Below are 18,419 nucleotides of genomic sequence, written 5' to 3' on the forward strand. Positions count from 1 at the left end.
AGACCTTCAGAGGAGCCTTCAGAGGAGCAGTGTAGACTACCCTTCTGCTCTGCACAGTGTCTACTCCTGCGAAAGGAGAGGGGGCTGTACTCCTACCGGTTCCTGACCCCCACTGGTAAGTGTGGCCCCAGGTGGAGGTAACTCCTTCACACATCTAGGCTTTTCCGTGCTGCAAACTCAGAACGGTGGCCCTGAGATGCCAAGTGCAGCTGAGGCAGAGGCAGATGCTCTCAGGTTATTCCGCATGCATGCAGTAGGCTGTGGCGGCTATGGCGATTGTGGCTGGTAGAAAAAAGGTCGGGCCAGGAGGTGTGAGGTGGGCACAAGAGGTGTCTCATCCAGCAGCCCACCAGACCCACTGTTATCTGCACCCTTTTAAATTTACATTATAACCATCTCTCTCCAGCTTCTCCCTAAGATTTGACACTGACTGAAACGTCAGGCTCTTAAGCATGACGGGATGTTTTGTAATGTAGTATAAACTTCTAGGCCTGTGGTTAGGTGCTTCAGTTCCATCTGAGCTTCACCAGCTCTAAGCCAGTGACCTTGGGGCAATTACTCCAACATTTGGTGCCTCCATTTCTTCTTCTGTCAAATGGGAATAATGATAGTTGTGAGAACTCAACAAGATTCATACAAAGCCTTAAAGCAGTGTCTGATCTGGAGCCAATTATTATTTATTACAATTTCATCAACATTCTTTTTCCTATGTTTTGCCTTTGAGCTTTCTGACATGCTGTTTCCCCCACTTGGAATGTTTTCCCCTCATCTTTTCATTTTTGACTTCATCAATTTTGATTAACTCTCATTCATCTTTCAGGTCTTTTTTTTTTTTTTTTTTTGTTCAGAGACAGGGTCTTGCTCTGTTGCCCAGGCTGGAGTGCAGTGGTGTGATCTCAGCTCACTGCAGCCTCTGCCTCCCGGGTTCAAGCAATTCTTCTGCCTCAGCCTCCTGAGTAGCTGGGATTACAGACACACACCACCACACCCGGCCAAGTTTTGTATTTTTAGTAGAGGTAGTGTTTCACCATTCTGGCTAGGCTGGTCTCAAACTCCAGACCTCAGGTGACCCACCCACCTTGGCCTCCCAAAATGCTGGGATTACAAGCGTGAATCCCTGTGCCCGACCCATCTTTCAGGTCTTAGCTGAAAATTATTTCCACTGGGAAGACCTCCCTGGCCCTTTCAGCTAGGTCAGGTTGCCCAGTGTCTAGAAGTCCTTTTTAGTTTCCCTCATGGCATTCATCCCATATTTACTTATTTCATTGTTTTCTTTGTTGACCTTAGCTGAAAGACTTTTATCTTTGGAGTGCTGAATATATGGATGATTGCATGGGTAGATGAGTTACTCAGTCATGTGGTCAGCTTTGAAGGTTAATGTGCTAGCTGGAATGGAACTAGAATTTGGATGGAGAGGCATGGTACAGTTGTACCCACTCCATGTAGACACCACCAGCAGCAGCTTTACTGAGTGCCTGAGTGTGAACGACAGTATGTTAGGTTCTACCTCCATTACAGTTACTCTCGTCAAAAATGCAGAGACACGGGCAGCAATAAGACCAGTCTTCAGTTTTTATTCAGAAAGAAAAATGAAGACAGCCAACCATGGTCAAAGCATGGAATTATTAACACGATAAAGACTTTCTTGAAAATTGTTGTTAAACAACTTTGGACATCTCCAACATCTTTGCAAATCTTTGTTTTGATTCAAACAAATATTCAAAAAATGTTTTGAATATTTTTGTCATTTTAAAATTTATTTTTGTTTGATGAAAGAATGTTGAATAATTTATTGAGCCAACAGTTGAAATGCTGTATAACAGGGAAGAAGAGTTAGGATTAACGGCGTTGGTACCATGAGAAAAATCGACTGCACAACTTGAACTATCCCATATGTCTTTGTATGTACAGAAAAATTGGAATGCAGAGTATGTTTTTGCTGTTATACTTTGGATAAGAGTCTTAAAGGTTTTTTCACAGTTGGAGTAGTTACAGTCCATATATTATTATAAAATGTTTTTTTTTTTTTTTTTTTTGAGACAAAGTCTGGCTCTGTCTCCCAGGCTGGAGTGCAGTGGCATGATCTCGGCTCACTGCAACCTCCGCCTCCTGGGTTCACACCATTCTCCTGCCTCAGTCTCCTGAGTAGCTGGGACTACAGGTGCCCGCCACCACGCCTGGCTAATTTTTTGTATTTTTAGTAGAGACGGGGTTTCAGTGTGTTAACCAGGGTGGTCTCGATCTCCTGACCTTGTGATCCGCCCGCCTCGGCCTCCCAAAGTGCTGGGATTACAGGCTTGAGCCACCGCGCCCGGTCCTATAAAATGTTTTAATAGTGAATTATATTGTTGCAATTTCTAACAAGTATGTTTGTGTTATCTAAATGAGAGCTTTTGGTATTTTAACATTTTAAAATTTCTTAATTTTATGGATTGTGATTTGTAGTTTGATTTAATTCCTTATGAGCAGTTATTTTTGAAATTGTTGTGTATAAGAATCTTAGTGAGCCATTCGTCAAACATGTCCACATAGACACGACTCTTGAAATCACATTTAATTTTGAGAAATAAGTCCATAGAAATCTTTACTGTGTGAATGTTAGAATGTGGTCTTGTATATATTTCTCAGGGGAGTTGTGCTTAGAGGAAACCGATATGATAGCTCAGTGGTACTGCATTAATTTTCTCTCTCCAAAAATGTGTATATGCATTTTGTCCTTTGGGTTTTAGTGGTTTGGGTAAAATATCTTAGAATACATTGTCTCATTAACAATTTTGATAAAGAAAATTCTCTTTCTTAGATTTGTCCAAGTCTAGTCCATTGTTTTAAAACTGCTTTTAATTTTCTAGAGTTAAGCTGAAATATGTAAAACTAAAGAATTATCTGAAGGAAATATGTGAATCTGAAAAGAAGGCTCGTACTCGAAACCAAGAATATTTAAAGCGATTTGAGCGTGTCCAAGCTCATGTTGTACACTTCACCACAAATACAGAGAAGCTTCAAAAACTGAAGGTGACTTCCTGTTTTTTACTATGTTTTATTTTGTTTATTTATTTATTTATTTTTTCAAGATGGGGCCTCAATGTGTTACCCAGGCTGGACTTGAACTCCTGGACTTAAGCAGTCCTCCTGTCTCAACCTCCTGAGTAGCTGGGATTACAGATGCACACCCCATGTAGCTGTGTACCTTCTGAGTAGCTGAAATTACAGGTGTACACCCCATGTAGCTGTGTACCTCCCGAGTAGCTGAGATTACAGATGCACACCTCATATAGCTGTGTACCTCCCGAGTAGCTGAGATTACAGGTGCACATGCCATGTAGCTGTGTACCACCCGAGTAGCTAAGATTACAGGTGCACACCCCATGTAGCTGCGTGCCACTCGAGTAGCTGAGATTACAGGTGCACACCCCAGGTTTATGTTTTGTTTTTAATCTTTTTTTTGCTAAAATGAGAAATAATGAGTAGTAATTTTCAGATCAGTGGTAGTCACTAATGCTTAGTTGTTCATACTTAGGATTAAGTATCAGCTTTTTCTGTGAATTACTGTATGGCTAAATTTTATCAGAGAACTTGAAACTACATTTTCCAAGATTCTTCTTTAGTTGAGGAATCAATGGGATATCTGTAACACAGGCAAGATCACTAGCCAGTACCTGGCACGGTGTAACGCATGGTATTTGTTGGCTGAATGACTGAATTTGAGCAGCATTGGGGTTCCCTCTAGAAACTGATTCTGTCTTGAAAGGGTTCTTTTTCTGTGGTCGGGGCCCCTCTCTGGCAAACAGTGCATTGGGACAGCAGTAAAGATAGAACTGTCCCCGAGGAGTTTACCTTCATGCTCCTGGACTGTGTGACCCAGAGTAACTGCCCTTGCAGCCCTCTCTTGTTCTGGCACCTTTTTCCCCTTGAAGTGCAGGTGCTTGGCTACCTGCTGCTGCTTGGCTACCTGCTGCTCCACAAATTAGGCCAAGTGTGGAGGGCCAGGAGCTAGGCCTTTATCCTCACCATTTCCACTGGTCAGGTGTTGTCCAATTTAACCCACCTTAACATTGATCACAGGAGGAGTTGAATTCAGTATTCTGCCTGCTAGCCTGCTACTGAGCCCCCCTACCTTTTTTTTTTTCTTTTGCCCTGCAGTTTTTCTTCAGCCTTTTATTGTGAAATTATCAGATACACAGAAGAGTTAACATAATTATTGTGATGAACACTCATAATTCTCCATTTAGATGCAATAGTTTTAAATATCTTGTTGTATTTGCTTTGTATATTTTTTTTCTTTTCTCTGAGCCATTGAAAGTCTGCTGCAGGCGTTATGACATTTCTTTCCTAAGCATTTGAGCATGGATCTCCTAAATGCAGGGGCAGTCTCCTACATAATCATACCATTATCACATCTAAGAAGATTAAAAATGATTTCATAATATTTTGTTTTTTGAGACAGGGCCTCACCCTGTCATCCAGGCTGAAGTGCAGTGGCGTGATCATGGCTTATGGTAGCCTCAACCTTCTAGGCTCAAGCAAGCCTCCTTCCTCAGCCTTAAGCTGGGACTATAGGTGTGCACTACCATGCCTGGCTAATTTTTTAGTTTTTATAGAGATGAGGTCTATGTTGCCCAGGCTGGTCTTGAACTCGTGGTCTCAAGCAATTCTCCTGACTTGGCCTCCCAGAGTGCTGGAATTACAGGTTTGAGCCACTGCACCCATACATAATATTATTTAATATTCAGCTCATATTTGCATTTTCCCACTTCTCCCAAAAAGTAACTTATTTTTCCAGACCAGGAGCCAACTAGGGCTCACATATTGTTTTTTGCGTTACTGATTATTGTGCCTTTTTTGTCTCTTTTAATTGAATTTAGTCTCCTACCATTCCTCCTTTTTTTTCCCCATGTAATTGGCTGTTTTGAAAAGGCAGTTCATCTGCTTGTAGAATGATCCACATTCTGAATCTAAGGCATCATTTAACTTGCACAGCATCCCCTGTATTTCCTGTGGTCTGGAAATGTGGTCTATACAAGCACTGTCCAGTAGAATTTTCTGCAGTGATGGCAATGTTCTGTATATATACTGATGCTATCTAATACAGCTACTGCTCATATATGGCTATTGAGCACTTAAAATGTGGTTTGTGACACTGAAGACTGTATTTTTAATTTTGCCAATTTTAATTAATTTTAATTTAAACAGTTACAGCTGAGGTTATACTTCCAACTGCATCCCATCAGGAGGCCCATGATGTCAGGTGGCCCCTGGGTAAGGCTGACTTTGACCCGTTGGTTAAGATGATGATCTCTAGTTGTCTCTATTGTAAGGTACATTTTTTTCCCCTTTGCATGTTAGTAACTAATCTGTGGAGTGATGAGTTGGCATCATGGGAATATTGTGTTCCTCAATATCCTTTTACCTAATCGTTTTAGGACCCATAGATGAGCCTTGCCTGAACCAGTTATTTCTAGTGGAGGTTTTGAAAAATGGTGATTTTCTGTTTTATTGTATCTTCTGTTAACTGGCTTTCCTCTATAACAAAGAGCGTTTTCCCTATTTTCTTTCTTTCACCACCCCCCCCCCTTTTTTTTTAGCCTACAGCAGCACCTGGTATTCTCAGGAGTCTCCCATCCAAGTATGAAAAAGGCCCAACCCTGCTTAGCCTTCAAGATCAGATGAGAGCAAGCGTGTTCAGGGTGGTATGGCCATAGACCCCCTTTTTTTTTTTTTAATGTTATGATGGACTTGTGAATTTCTATTTACTAGTATGTTATCAATTACAGTAATTATTCTTGTTGTCATTTTATTGTCTTATATTTGGCCAGTGGGAGTCTCTCTAGATTGCCTCCTGTGTCCTTTTGACATAACCCCCTTAATTCTGAGCCTTCTTTGATCTGGGGCATAACAAGATATTCCAGGTTCACCTCACATTTTTTCTCCCTCAGATATGGAATTAGACTCCTATCCAAGGAGCTGTGGTTCTTTTTAATGGCGAGGGGTATTTAGAAACCAAGATATATGTGCTCAGGTTAAATGTGCTCAGGCAATAGCAAGTTTTAGCTCCCCATTTTTTTATTTTAGTATTCGTGAAAAATGTTTAAAGTTCAAAAAAAGTTGTCAGTATCAATGTTGTAAACCACTTTTCAAAGATTTCACGGAGAAAATGAAAGTGATGGGCAAAGGAGGGAATTTTGTCTTCCCAATAAAATAAAGGAAAAATAGAAAATTTCTGCTGATTTTCATATTAAGGCTTCATTTAATTGTTGATTTCTTATTATGGCCAAATTTGAGAGGAAGGAATTTGAAGGGAAGAATCATCTTTTAAAGTTTTTTTATATTGAGAGCATTCGTTATATAAAATAGGATATGTTATATAAAAACTTGTATGAGCTACTAAAGACTGTCAACATGGGGGACCATTTTAACGTGACAAACTAGATAGGAATATGAAAAGCTCTATTAATAAATATGGTTCAAAAATTATGTAGGTATTCCTTTTTTGAATTTTGGATGAGGAATGCCTTTAAAAAAAAATTCTTCTAGTAGCATAAAAGGCCAAATCATGGCACGACACTCGGGAAGGATGTGAGTTCCATGGAGAACTGGACTTTGACAGTCACCCTAGGTCCAAAGCCAATGTTTGTTGTGTGCCTACGAACCCAGATAGCAATGTCAGAGACCCCACCAGTAATCCCACCTTCTTCAGCAGGCTGTGCAGTGAGCTGAGGTTCAACATAGGGGATGTTTGTCTCTGGTGTTTTCCCATTTCTTTCTGCTTCTTCCTTTTGGGCCAGTGTCCAGTGGTGGCCCAGGTGTGCCAGAACCACTTGTCTCCTCTTAATGCTGCCCATCCAGGTATCAGATCTTCACCTCCTTTCTTAATTGACCTCACATAAGTCTTAGGAGAAAGGTGTTCACAATGCATTGCCCACACACCCCAAAATGCCACAGGTATTTCACCTTGAACAGACTGCAGTTAATACACATGAGCTTCAACTTGGTAGAATTCCAGAAAGTGAAACCAAGTGAAGCAGTGTGAGAGAAGTGGGGATTTTGCCCAAATTGATACCAAGTGAGTTTCTCCCACTTTGTAGAGGTGGGCTGGGCCCAGTTCATTATATAATGTTAAAATCTCTTAAAATGAGCGAATTGCTGAAAACACTGTCAACTGGTTTTATGACTCATAATACTTTATTTGGAGGCCTATAATAATTTTTAGGGCTTTTAAAAGATATTGATGTGTTATGTAGTTTTGAAAATATAGTGTTATATCTATGTTGCTACTTGTCAGTTGGATAAAGGGGCTGAATAAACAGTTCAAAAATGTAAATATTAGGTGTGGGCATGGTGGCTCATGCTTGTAATCCCAGTGCTTTAGGAGGCTGAGGTGGGAGGATCACTTAAGGCCAGGAATTCGAGACCAGCCTGGGCAACATAGTGAGACCCCATCTGCACAAAAGATTTAAAAATTAGCCAACTCTGGGGGTCTGCACCAGTAGTCTCAGCTGCTCAGGAATCTGAGATGGGGAGAGGATCATTTGAGCCCAGGAGGTTGAGGCTATAGTGAGCTATGATGGTGGCACTGCAGTCTAGCCCTGGTGACAGAGCAAGACCCTGTCTCTCCAAAAAAAATTAATAATAATAAAATAAATTTAAAAAAACCTAAGAATGTAAATATTAGTATTAATGCTGTGAGGAGTGTGCCCTCCTCTCCCTCATTCCGCCCCCCTGCTCCCTGTATTAGTTGCTTTTGCAAAAGGGGCCCTAGTTGGTCCTAACTTAAAGCAGTTTCACTCAGGTGCCCATTATCCTTGTCTCAGGTTGGGTTCTCCCTGAAGTAGACCTGGAGAACAGGGATTTGACAGTAAGTGGTTTATTTGGGAGATAAGGAATATCAGTAGGCAAGGGGGGATTAAGCCACCTACCATAGTCAGCCCAGCGCCGAATCCTACAGGGAACTTCTGGCAAGTGGTTTGCACATTTGGGATATGTGTCCAGCAGCTCCTAAGCAGCACTGATTGAGTACTGATGGGCAAGGTTGTAGGTGGTAGGGAATTAACCAAACGCTCCCCAGAGCAGCCTTCCCAGGTTCTGAGAAGCCTTAGGCATGGAGCCCCAGATTCCAGAACTTAGGAGTGACCAGAAAAGCCCCAGGGACGTGTGTAGAACAGCATCTGCCTTAGCCTCCCTCATGGCAGTATTGCCAGGCATGGGGCTGACATGTCAGGGCATTCAGGGAGGATCCCCATAGCAGGCACAAGAGTCTTCATCTGGTTAGGTCTCTCCTTGGCCTGAAATGCTGGCTAAGGCTTTTCAGGACAAAGTCCAGACGCTGGTCTCTGCCTGCACAGAGCAGCCTCACCCTTATTACTCCTCCCAACACGTGCGCACACACATGTGCACACACACACTCTCTCTCTCTCTCTCTCTCTCTCTGTCTCTCTCACACGAATACACAGACATGTGCACATTTTTTCTCCCCATCTTTCCCTAATTTGTCCCCTTCCATCTTCTCCTGCCATCCCCATTTCTCCCTCTTATCTCTCCCCACTCTCCTATTCCTGTCTCCTTGCCTCTTACCCCCAAATCTGTCTCTTCCAGATCCTCTAACTCTTCCACCCCCATATCTTCCCACTGTCTCTCTACATCTTTATCTCCCGCACACGTACACACACACTCTCTCTCTCTCTCACACACACACACAGTCTTACATCATGACAGTACTTTAAGCATGCTGAACAATTTGCATTTCCTTGAAAGCACCACATTATCTCATACCTCCTTCAATTAGAAGGCCTTTTTCCCCCTGCCCTGCCTTAGGTCTGTGTCATAATTATCTCAGTAAGCACTTCCTTCATGGTATTATAATTGTTTACATGTCTGTTTTCCCACTTCACTGTGAGCTCCTTGTCTTATTATTTCAGTGCTCTCAGTATCTGACCCAGAATATGGCACATAATAAGCACTCAGTAAGCATCGAGACTTCCCCCTTGACTGAAATTAATTCTTCCGTATTTTTTATCTCATTCTGTTATGGACCATGAACTAGTATGTGAGAACTAATGTGGTATTGATGATACTCTTTATTATACCTTCCCAGTTAGCATTTCTGTTTAATAGCAGAGGGGTTTTGAATATATAATGTCATTATTTAAAGATGTGATTCTCCAGGCCTGGACAACATGATGAGAACCTGCAAAAAAATAGAAAAAGTTAGCTAGACGTGGTGGCATGTGCTCTAGTCCCAGCTATTGGCGAACTGAGGTAGGAAGATTTATTAAGCCTGGGAGGTTGAAGGGCAGTGAGCTGTGATCATGCCACTGCACTCCAGCCTGGGTGACAGAGCAAGACCTTGTCTCAAAAAAAAAAAAAAAAAAAAAAAAATTAAAGTAAAATAGATGTGTTTATCCTTGAAAATTCAGTCATTAGGTTATGTATGCTTATAAGGGGCTAATATTTGAGAACACATCTTTTGAACTCTGATTTGATTTCTACTAAGGATTGTGACAGACATTGTGAGCAGGGCACAACCTTCAGGCCCCTGGAGGACAAAGTGTGTAGCACATACCATTTTTTATCAACCAGAGTGTCTTGCCTGTTAATATACATTAGTTGAACAAATAAACGTTCCCCCATATCTTTGGTAAAAGTTCACGATCTAAGAGGAAGCACAGATACTGGAAAAAAATAGGAGAAGAGAAGACAAAAGACTGTGAATCTTAGTCGCGTCTCTCGTACTGACCTGAGGATAAAATCAGCCCATTATGTAACTCTCTGTACCCATTTCCTCAACTCTGATATGAGGTGACATGGCCAGCAGATTTTAAATGTCAATTCAGTTCAATTATTCACTTATTCTGTAACTTGAGAATTAGCTGAGCAACCCTGAAAAACAATGAAAAAGGAAGTCTGTGGCAAAAAAAAGGTAGTTGTGACACTCTCAGGCAAACAGTAAAGTGATTGAAGGGAAACTGATGGAAGTGAAAATACAGAAAGTAACGTAATGGAAAACGTTTGTGAGCTTGGAGAGAAATTCCAGAGACCAGAAACTTCTGCGAGAACCTCCATCAGCCCCCAGTCATTGTTAACAGATTTCATTAATTCCACTGAAATAAATTACTCGTGCATAGTGAGGAAGTAAATGGGAAGGTCCTACTAAGTTTAGGTGGGCAGCATCAAGCCAATGCTGTGAAGCAATACGGTGACAGAACAAGTTACCTGATGGATTAACTCAGTGCTCTTGGGTTTATTAAAACAGTTTTCTCGGATTGGGGCTGGGAAGATAAGGGAATTATTTATCCCTAGAGGGGCTCCAGACCAGGAGATGTTACTGGTGCATAAGTAGGCTCTGGAGAGCACTGTGGAAAACTCCTGCTTTCCAGTGTTCAGGACATGGATAATAACCAGGTGTTGTATATAAAAACAAAAAGGAAAAAAAGAAAAAAGAGAACAAAGCATTTTTTGATGGAAATCCATGGTCCTAGGGGATGCAGGCTTACAGTCTGTATCAATCATTAATTTATCATTGTATCTCTGCAACTTCATTGTGCCATTTCTATTTGCATTGTTTAGAAAAAGAGTATCTACAGTTTAGTGACTTTTTCAGTTGCATTGAGAGCAATCTAAATTGGGCTCTTAAAGATACTTCTTTCTGTTCTTTAGGAAGACTTTATGCAGTTATCACTTCCTTTTTCCTTCAGCAAAATGAATTGAATAAAACTCTCATATTTCTTTGAGAAAGTGCTCTGTCTTTGGAAGGTATGGCTCTGAAATGATCCTATAATGAGGAAATCAGGTACAATGCTCATTGATCTCAAAGAGCGTAAGAAAACATTTGTAGTCATAGGAAGAAAGAATTTTTGTTTAACTTGTATGTTTGTATTGTAATTCATCCCCCATTTCTTTTTTGAGATACTGTCCCTTGGAATCTGTAAGGGATATCTGTTTAAAGCTCTTGTGGTTAAAATGTAAACACCTCTAAGTTCAAAGGAATAGATATGGAACAGAGACGTAAATTGTATCTTCGTTATTGCTTTATCTATTCTTAGTTTATTATTTTATCATTTGTACTGGCCTTATAAAATTTTCATTTAATTGGGTATCTATTTAGAGAATTACTGCCATCTATCATATTAATAGTACTCTGCTGGTTAAAAAAAATCCATACCTAACTGTTACTAACAATGAGACAGCATATATTAATAATACCTTTCAGAATATTTTGAGAGAAACAAATCAGTTTGGTTATTAGTGCCCATTCGTTTTTTGTGTGTCAGAACAAAGCTCGGGCCTATTTTATGTTCAATCAGAGAACTAAGGAAACAGCTTTCAATTTCATCATCTCATAGGTGTGTTTCTAATTACAGTGCATACCTGCCTAATTTAGAAAATGTTCTGATACTTATCTGTGACGGACCACAATCCATGACTTTTTTAAGGCTTTAATTACTAGCGTACTGAATCAAAGTGCTTTTTTATGCCTTGCTTTTAAGAAAAAGTCATTTTAAGATTGAATCACTTTCACCAATTATAGTGTGGTAATGATGCAGACATCTTTATATAGTTATTAGTGCCAGAGCAAACTGGATTCTGATCATTGATGTCTGCAGTATATTTTTATTCATAGAAAATGGAATTTGTTTTAAGTTGATGATCTAGCAAGTATACTCAATTGCTGTGACGATCAGAATCATGATATTTTGTAGATATCATACAGATAAGAAATCAGTAGGATTGATTTTTTTTTCTTTTGTTTGGGGCAAAACTTCTAAAAGGAAACACTGTCTAATGTGTTACTTTCATAATAAAGGAATTGAATTTTTGTGATAAAGTATCAAACTGTATACATATATGTGTGTGTGTGTATATATATATAAAGATTTTATTCGCTAAGTTGATGAAAGTAAAAATCCATCAAATCTTATTTTATTTAAAAATTGTGGCATTTTGTAAAATTCAACTTTCGATATGTGTTATTTGCAAAATTGTTCATTTTCTAAGATAAGGTGAATTTCGTGGCAACATCAGCTTTTACTTTCTACTTCAGTGTTCCCTGTATGTTGTAAAGACTGCAGTATACAGACAGGTGCTAGTTGTAAAAATATTTATCACAAAATCAAACTTTGTTTATGTTTAGCTTGAATATGAGACTCAAATTAAGAAGATGCTACTCTCAAAAGATAGTCTGGGACTAAAAGGTGAACTGAAAGATGAAGACAGAGAAAAGGTAATAAACTAAAGTGATAACCTTTCTGTTAACAGAGGAGTTCTGGAGTGTTTATATTTTAAGATATTGTTTTAAATAAAATCATCTTATTAGAAAGATCCATTTGATTAAACCTCAAGTGATTAAAGATTTTTGCTTACAGAATATTGCTTTAATGTCTAATTAAGTTTGCTGAAAGGGAGTTACTTTGGGAAGAAAGGATAGACTCTAAAGAAAACCTCAATGTTGTCAGTAGGTAAAATTATTTTTCTAAATCATGCCTTGTAGCTGCTCTTTTCTTAGTTTGAGAAGTGTTTTAAATGAAAAGTAAACAAAATATGGCATTTTGATTCTTTTATTTGTGTGAATATATATAATTCTGTACATTTTAACCTTTGCACAGAAAAAGTGGAAAGAACAGATTGCATATCTAAGCAATAGACAAAAAGATCGGCAAGGAATACTTAAATAAATTCTGCTGTGTATCTGCTGTAATGCAGGCTTCTAATCCTCCCGCCTATCTCCATATAAATGATTCTGTTCAAGACCATAGATGTTTTCTTCACTAAAAGCAGTAAAGCTCTTTTAGATGAAATGTCTAAAAACATCTTGTAATAACTTGGAGCATGCTGGCAAGAGTAGTCACTTGTGACTATGTGTGAAACCCCCTCAGCCAGTCGATATTGTAATAAGCAAAAATGGTAGCATCACTCCATTATTCAGAAAAGCCAACAGCGTGCTTGTTCCTTAGGCTGCAGCATTCATTAAGAAAAGCTTACTGGGCTGAAAGCTGGAAACAGATGATAACGGGATATGATTTTCATATTTAATGCTTTCCTTGGAAGAGTATGTGTGCTACAGATTGATAGAAGAATCAACTGCTACTTTACTAAAAGACTTTCAGGTTTGCCCTATAGCTACCGATGGAATCATTCAGCCAAGAAATTAACTTTTTCTCCTTTTACCTGCTTTATATATCTGCTAAGCAGGCTGCCTGGCTGCCAGTAAATGTTATTATGCAGTTAACTGTTTGGTATTTAAGACTCTTATCAGAAAAGAAACAGAGGCCACACTATTTTGTTTTTATAGTAGGAGGAAGGTTTTAGTTTTTCTTTCTTCCGTGCATTAGCAGGCATTAATCTGAGTTTATAGGAAGTTTTCGTTTTCCTTCCTCATAGATTAAAAAGTTTAAAAAAAACCCTAGAATTTAGAGCATTCTTTAAACTGTAAGATACAAAACACCAAGCCCTAGCAACCTTGACCTATATAAAAAGGCCTTTAATGATAAATGATGAATATGCCATTCGGTGTAGGCCAAATGTGGTGTGATGTGATAGACTTTTAAAGCATTCAAGCAGTTTTTCTGTTTGACATTCGGTCATGAAATAATTGATGTGTTTTAATCTAGAAGCCAGTTAGTTCTTTCTGTGCTGTTCTTGATAGACATATTCTTAGCACGGCAGTGTCAATGGTACTTCAGGAAAACGGAAGCTTTTTTTTTCTTACCCACTGATTCTTTACCTTGCATATAGTTATGGAGTCTCCTTTTAGGACATATTTAAAATTAGGGCAAGAGACATACAGTTGACAACCCCTTAAAATCTTACATATAATAATTAGAAGTCTTTTCATTTATATGGAAAGATGTCATTTCCTTAAAAGCTTTGACTATTGGCTGTATAAGAATCGATTAGGTAACATTTTGAGAAATTTATATTTTGCCTTTTCTAATTTTCCACTGATGTTCAACCAATTAAAAGGTAAATGCATTTCAGCGAAATCATGCTTTAGTGACTCCTTCTATAATTCCTGAACAATTCCTTATCATATGAGTTATGTCTTATTGTTTAGTGGAAATCCAAGCTCGTCTTCTTTGGGCAGTCGTATGAATTGGTCTTGGTCATTGGCCCAGGGCCTTTCGAAGCATAGTACAGTCACTGGTTGAATCAGTAAGTAGTTGTTAGGCATATATTCTGTTTGAGAAGCCACAGTAGGCCACTCTATAAATGCCACAATTTTCTTACCTTCAAAGTGCTTCTCACAAAGCAATGTTCTTTCTAAGGCACAGAATAGTGTGTGATAAAGTGCCAGTCACATGGGACAAGCATGAGCAGTGAGAAGAAAGAAGGTCCTGCTTCCCATGAATTGAGTAACCCCAGGCCTGGTGGAGGAGGTGGTGTGTGAGCTGGCATAGAAGGATGGGCAGGATGCCAGTCAGTGGCAGAAAATGAGCCTGGAAAGCTACCTTGTGGGATTTGGTGCCTGAAACTATGGTACCAGGCTAAGAACTGAGATTTCCTCTTCGAATTTGTGTGTGTGTATGTGTGTGTGTGTGTGTGTGTCGGGGCCAATGAAGGAAGGACTTGTGAGCAGAGCGGTCACATCCCATGTGTGCAGCTGCGGGAAGATGAGGCTGGCAGTGCTGTGCAGGATGAGCCTGGGGAGGAGTATGTGGAGCTGAGGAAATGAGGCTCCATTCAGACAGGAAGAATTAACAGAATGGAGGACCTGTATTGGGGATGGCCATTGAGGTGGAAAACACTAATAAAGGGGAGAGGATCGATCAAATTGGTGATCATTCTGAATTATAAAAAGATATTTTTTAAGTGGCTGTACAGCTTTCAACCATAGGCGGTAACGTGGATGCCAAGAAAAGTCATCAAGTGGTGTGTGTCCATTTTATAAATGTAAAACCCTGGCTCAGTTTTAGTGTAGGACATCTATTGTTTGCTTGCATCCAGTGGCTGCTCTTTAGAATCATACATCACTTAGAAGGGTTAATAGTCTATTCATCTGCCATGCTTGTTTCCACTATGAATTTACTTAGCTTACAAAAAATGTGTCTTACCAAAAAGGCACATTTCAAGCCCCACTCAAATCCTCACAAATTTTACTATAATAGTTCTTCACCTCTATTATATATATATATAGTTATTTTTTATTTTGGGGGCAAACTCTGTTTCTAGGCATGTTCTTCTGGTTGAAGAACAGTGACTAGAAAATATACATAAAAACACATAAAAATGTATGTCCTCAAGAAAGATTGAGACGGCATTTTTGAATGAGAGTATACATTTGGGGATGGGGGTTGTGCGGTTTCTTTGAACTATTAGTCTGTGAGATATATTCTACTAGAAGTAGAAGCAAACTGATTATACTCTATCAGGCCTGGATAGGTGTGGAGGATCAGGGAATTTCATCACAGAGCTGAAGGTTTGTGGAGGAGCGTCACTTCCCCTGTGGTCACCCTCTCTGCAAGGATCAGGTGGAGAATGGTTACAAAGTTGTTATTCCCACTTTTTAATACTGGTAGTAACAATGGGTAATAATCACCGCACTTTTACTTTGCCAGGTGCTGTATTAACACTTTATATGTATCTTCTCAGCAACCCTGGAAGTAGAGGATATTGTTGCCCCCATTTTATAGTAATGCTCAGAAAAGTTAGTTAACTCGTCGAAAACTACACAATCAGGCAGAGGCAATATTCAAACCCAGACCATTGGACTTCAGCGTCCGTGCTATTAACCACCTTGCAACAATGCCCTCTAAGGCAGTATGGGTAAAAGGTAGTATGGGTAGCTCTTCAAAAGTTGGAGAAATTCCTGGTGAAATAAAAACTTTAAGTACCACATTTTTACCTAGACTTGAGGGAAGAAATGGTCTTCCTTGGTGCTGTAGTATTTGAGCTGAATCAGGTGAGCCATGGCAAGCAGAGGACCTGCCCCCTAAACTGCCCATGTTTGCAATAAAAGAAGCATCCGTTTCTGTTGGCTTTGTTGGGCAGAAGAAATGCGTTACAGCTCAACTGAAGAAGAACTTGAAGGGAAAAAGCCTGCACAGCCACAGGAGGTGGCTGTGTGCCTGGTATGCAGGGATGAGCTCTGCAGTGGCTTTAGCCACGGATCTGAGCATGTGTCCGAGGTACTCCCAGGAGTAGTGCCACTGCAGGAGAGGCACGTGACAGAGAAGACAACACCCCAGTATGAGATGATGGAAAGGGTTCTTCCATTCCAGATGAGATAGAATGCTGTTTCCAGGATCTGAGCACCATTCATGAGACCAAGGCAGCCACTGTAGGACCTGGCTCATCTCCAAGGAGTAAAGGGACCAGATAGATACCTTGTGTAGGGGAAACTTTATTGAAATAAATATTGCAGCAAGGGGGAAAAGGAATCCTAAAACTATACTGAAGTGTCTCTAATGAAAGAGCAAGTGACTTGAATTGGAATCCTCTGGGAAGGACCCTAACACAAGGATTTGAGTGTAAGTAGTTCATTTGGGAGGTGGTCCCAGGAAGCACAGATAGAAAAGAGGGGAAGATGGCAGGGGGAAGGGAAAGTGGGCTGTAAGAGTGTGTGATTGAGTGGGTTATCACTCAGAGCACCTGGCGCTCAGTCCCACTGGGGAACTTTGGATGACTGTATAGGGCATGCCTCGGGGATATCCCATTCGCGGAGTAGGAAAGGGAGGTGTTTCCCCTCCAGGTCTGCCACTGCCAGAGTGCTGCGCCTGGCTCCTCTTCTGGTGCTACACAGCAGCTGAGAGAAACGCTCGGGCCAAGAGGCACAGGTGCTTACAGGAGGACACTGGGCAGGTACTGGGATGGTGAGGGCCCAGGGATATGGGCCTGCTCTCTCACACCTCTCACACCTGCTAACAGTGGGTGGAGGAGGTAGAGGTTATTCCTTAGAATTCTCTGTGTAAGCCCGATTTCTTATCCTTACTAGCCCACAGTGCTGCCTTCACCAGCAGCCCCCGTGAATCACTGCTCAACTATAAACAACACAAAAATCTCCCTAAATGGGAGCTCTGAGCAGTTGCCTTCACGGGGAACGTGGCCCTCAGTTCTGCCATTCTCAAAGCTTTGACTGTACTTGATTTAGACAGAACCATGACAAGTCAAAAAGTAGTCTCTCTGTGTTCAGCTGGACCTTTTTATATTGATTTCTTATTTATATGTGTTTGTATTCGGAAAACAGTTAGAAGTTAACTCGAATTACACAAATTGTATTTCAAGTCCTGGCCCTAAAACTACATCTGCAGACCTGCAGACGTTTTTTTCAGGAGAGGGTAGAACATGCTCTTCTCTCCCAGCTCACTCAACAGTAAGCTTCCACATGGCGGGGCCTGGCCCCTTCTTCCCTGCCGCACCACCCCACAGCACCCTGCACCTGGTGAGTGATGATGGCCTGCTCACCTGAAAGGAGGAAGAGGGGAGAGCTGCTCTCTGAGTGAAGGTACTCCCCGTTTCATGTGGTGTTCGAGGGCAGATGACATTTGGACTCTGCACTCCTGCTTTTGGGGGTGCCTTTCAAGGACCTAGTGGGGAATGTGGCTCTGATGGACAGCTCCCCCATAGGTCTTTCAGGCACTGTTCTAAGGACTTTATATATATAGGCATATAGAAATACACATTGGTTACAGCAACCTTACAAAATAAAAACTATTTTAATACCCATTTTACAGATTAGGAAATGGGAGCTTAAATAAATTAAGTAACTTAATTTCTCAATCATATAGCTAGTAAGTGGGAGAGTGGTCTGGAGTCTTCATAAATACATCAGTCTGCTTTTCAGTTACTGGGAGAAAGGATTTACTTAGGAAAATGATGGGAGAGGGCCTTTTTTTTAAAGGGATTAGCTACTCTCTCATAGTCAAGAAGGAAAGAAAAACAGTATTTTTAAAACTTACCTTTTGTGGAGACATTTGGCTAGCCAGCTATCTTCCTTTGCTCTTCTCTGTGGCAGGATTCTGTGAAGTGTATTATGTGACAGAGGCTCTAACAAATGAGAAAATTATATTCACAGATACAGGTGCCTATCGTGTAGTGGAATGAGGGGGAAAAGAAAAAAAGTGGATGAGAAGGGGAAAAGAAACATAAGTCAATTTAACAAGAAGAGGATAAATTTTGTGGGGAAACACTGTTTCTTTTCTCCTTTTGATAGTGGAAAAAGGTTTATGGAAGCTCCACAGGAGAATGAGTATTGATTTCTTGTTCTTTAGAAGACTTTCCAAATTCATATACTTATCGTCCATGAAATACTGTATTATTAGAAAAAGATATACTTCTTGCAGACTGAAAAAAAAAGTTAGTGCCTAGAACTTTCTTGGGAAAAATCTGGTGATAACAGTCATGATGAATATACACATATGCTCTGTCCCAGAAGTCCCACATTTGGTTGTCTGTCCCCTAGAAAGAAAATCTTTTAAAAATGGCAAAAATAT

The 18,419-nt window shown here is 40.3% G+C and overlaps 1 protein-coding gene across 7 annotated transcripts in view; it reads left to right on the forward strand.

Moving 5' to 3' along the window:
• The window catches only part of KIZ (kizuna centrosomal protein), a 120,106-nt gene that overhangs the window by 7,897 nt on the left and 93,790 nt on the right, over window positions 1-18,419 (forward strand). For 3 of the 7 annotated variants that reach the window (XM_025399728.1, XM_025399730.1, XM_025399727.1), the window contains one exon: window positions 12,125-12,214. The exons of 1 other annotated variant lie outside the window; for it this stretch is intronic. In XM_025399728.1, the coding sequence (XP_025255513.1) occupies window positions 12,125-12,214 (90 nt within the window). Of the gene's footprint in view, window positions 1-2,849; window positions 3,013-7,808; window positions 7,853-12,124; window positions 12,215-18,419 lie in introns of all 7 variants that reach the window. 3 more of the 7 variants (XM_025399725.1, XM_025399726.1, XM_025399729.1) reach the window with 2 other exon arrangements.

The sequence above is a fragment of the Theropithecus gelada genome, chromosome 10 (assembly GCF_003255815.1).
Source record: "Theropithecus gelada isolate Dixy chromosome 10, Tgel_1.0, whole genome shotgun sequence".
Lineage (NCBI taxonomy): Eukaryota > Metazoa > Chordata > Mammalia > Primates > Cercopithecidae > Theropithecus > Theropithecus gelada.